The 3,156-nt window shown below is 39.3% G+C and overlaps 1 protein-coding gene across 1 annotated transcript; it reads right to left on the bottom strand.

Annotated features, from left to right (window-relative positions):
* Positions 1-353: 353 nt before the first annotated feature.
* On the bottom strand, positions 354-2,596 carry LOC121966598 (DNA-directed RNA polymerase III subunit RPC7-like; the record flags this gene model as incomplete). Its single annotated transcript, XM_042516677.1, has 3 exons — positions 2,471-2,596; positions 744-989; positions 354-483 (listed from the first exon to the last, which is right to left on the bottom strand). Coding segments are annotated over exons 2-3 (250 nt in total), but the record flags the coding sequence as incomplete, so codon positions are not given.
* Positions 2,597-3,156: the final 560 nt, after the last annotated feature.

Below are 3,156 nucleotides of genomic sequence, written 5' to 3'. Positions count from 1 at the left end.
ATAAAGTTAAAGTACTGTTATAATAGAGTTAAATAAAGTACAGTTATGATAAAGTTAATTAAAGTACTGTTACAATAGAGTTAAATAAAGTATAAATATGATGACAATAATTAAAGTACTACTGTAATAGAGTTAAATAAAGTATAGATATGACGATAATTAAAGTACTACTGTAATAAAGGTAAAAACAGTTCTCTTACATTAAAGTTAATTTAAGTACTATTATGGTGAAGCTGAAAAAAGCATTGTAATAATAAATCAGAGTACTGTTCTAAAAAAGTTAAGTTAAATGAAATACTGTTATAGTAAAGTTTGTGTGTGTGTATGTGTGTGTGTGTGGTGTGACCTCTGACCTCTGTGTGCAACAGCTGGTTGGATGAAGAAGGGCAGACTCTTCATGGCTCCTCTGAACTCCTGTTTGAGAGCCAACAGATACTCCGCCTCCTCGCCACCTGTCAGGGGGAGGGGCTTCTGCTCCATCACCTGGACACACACAGAGAGAGTCAACTACAAGTCCCAGAGTGCACCACTGTCAGACACGTAAGTGAGTAACACTGATCTCGAGTCTGCAGCCTCTTGTAATGTATCATTTCTAAGTGTATTATTGGACCTTTATTTTGATATCCTCAGGATGTGTCGGTCACACTGAATGATATCAGTGTGTGTGTGTGTGTGTGTGTGTCACAGTGTGTGTGTGTGTGTGTGTGTGTGTGTGTGTGTGTGTGTGTGTGTGTGAGTCTCACAGGAAACAGAGGTGTGGGTTGTTGGATGGATGGAGGTAAACTGTCTCCTCTGCTGATGCCGACCGCCTCCACACTGAAACTCATCATCCTCCGACCTCGACCGCCACCTCGACCCGCCATCCCGACCTGGACCAGAGCAGACCAGGTCAGACCGGATCAGACCAGGTCAGACGGGATCAGACCGGGCCGGGCTGGGCCGGGTCTGACCTGTGGATCAGGTGGAGCAGCAGCTGGTTGGAGGTGAATCTGAGGGAGCAGAAAACTGTGAGTGAAACTTCACGTTTTGTTTTTTAAAATCTTAATTTTGTCTGTTTGTTTGTCAACATGATGTTTTCACTGTTTGGTTGGATTTCTGTCATTTGTTTGTTTGTTTGTTTGTTTGTTTGTTTGTTTGTTTCTGAAGCACGGCCTCTAGTTCGAGGCAGCTTCAGAGCCGGATGATGAAAACCACATCATCCGGTGGAGTTTTGCTGGTATCTCTGCACTGGTTAGACTGACCTCACAGGTTTATAATCACACACCAACATCACGTCGCAGCAGTCAAATAATTCATCACATTTTATTTCATCACAGGGATTAAAAATGATTTGACGGCTCAGTCTTTGACAAAATATTCTGCCTTCTTTCCCAAATCTGAACAGGAAAATCTGCAGCTGAAAAAGTTCCCTTTCTGAAGCAAAACTGAGTTTTTCATAATAATCCAACCAAAAAAGTCATTTTAGTAAAAAAAAGTTCATTTCTGAAGTCGTCATAAACATCATATACAGTTCACAGTTCATCAGGGTGAAAATGTTCCCTCACTGATGTTCTGGTGTCATTAAAACACTTAAAAAACACCTCCGTCCCCAAACACCTAAATCAGCTGAAGTGGGTGATAAATTAGAAATATTCACACACTTGTATCCTGCTGTCAGGCAGCTGCTCATTTCGGCACTACATTTTGTCAACCTCAGAGCTCAGGTATCCCTGCGCAGCTGACCCGCGTGTGTTCATCCGCAGGTGATCAGACGACAAACACAAAAACATGACAGAGACGAGGACATGTCTCTGACCGCGGAGACAAAACGAAGACCGAGAGAAGACAACCTGTCAACATGTTCACGAGAGGGACGCCACGAGACAACGTCACGACCACTGAATCGAAACATTACAGCCCCTAACGCCAAGTTTGGTGAGTTTTCCGTTAATTTAAAGATATTTAACGTTATTTGACTCGATGTTTGGTGAGTTTTCCGTTAATTTAAAGATATTTAACGTTTTTTGACTCGATGTTTGGTGAGTTTTTTCGTTAATTTAAAGATATTTAACGTTATTTGACTCGATGTTTGGTGAGTTTTTTCGTTAATTTAAAGATATTTAACGTTATTTGACTCGATGTTTGGTGAGTTTTCCGTTAATTTAAAGATATTTAACGTTATTTGACTCGATGTTTGGTGAGTTTTTTCGTTAATTTAAAGATATTTAACGTTATTTGACTCGATGTTTGGTGAGTTTTTTCGTTAATTTAAAGATATTTAACGTTATTTGACTCGGTGTTTGCAGATTTCAGATCTTGAGGTCGTGTCTCGGATTTGTGGTGTGTTTTTTGCTTTAATGTTGTTGTAAAATCGTTTCTGTGTCTTTGAGCTCTGACTCCAGTCTGCATCGCGACAGTTAAACTGGTTAAACTGGTGAAGTTAGCTGGTGAGGCTAGTTGAGTTAGCAGCGTGCTGTCGGCAGAAACCAACCTTCAGTTTGAGGATTTATATTTTCAGGAGTTAAATCTTCTTCTTCTTAATTTAACGATCAAAGTCATTTTAAAACATCTTTGTTTACATCTAACACCGCGCCATCTTCCTCCTCCTCTTCTTCTTCTGCTGCCGCCCGCTCTTTGTTCTTCTTCTGTGGTGTTTAGTTCTGGCTCGGTACCGCCACCTGCTGTCCGGAGTTTGTTACAGACGTTGGACAAAATAATAAGAACAAACTTTTTAAAAAAGACCAGAGATCATTTTCTCCATGTTACTTCTTATTTTTATTTTTGGATGCATTGAGGCATTAATTTGAGGCACTTGCAGGCTTCATGTTCTGAAGCTTCGTATTTCTCCACTGAATCTCAGCCGTAAATATTGTACTTTTTATTGCACTACATTTGTCTGACACTACTTTTCAGATTAAAGTTTAGCTAAGTAAATGTAGGAAAATATAATATAATATAATGATAACCTTTCAGGGCTACATATATAATTAAAGAAATGCCTAATATAATGTGGTATAATTAGAGCTGGGCGATATGGAGTAAAGTCTTACCACGGTATTTTTTTCATATCAGTGGATATCGATATATATCACGATATACATCAAATCAGTGTTTCTGTTGAGCTTAAAGGTCCCTTTGACTCCTCAGTGAGATATGAAGATATCATCAGGTTAATTT

Source organism: Plectropomus leopardus, unplaced genomic scaffold (genome assembly GCF_008729295.1).
Source record: "Plectropomus leopardus isolate mb unplaced genomic scaffold, YSFRI_Pleo_2.0 unplaced_scaffold2519, whole genome shotgun sequence".
Classification (NCBI taxonomy): Eukaryota; Metazoa; Chordata; class Actinopteri; order Perciformes; family Serranidae; genus Plectropomus; species Plectropomus leopardus.
This window is presented reverse-complemented; position numbering and strand designations above follow the sequence as displayed.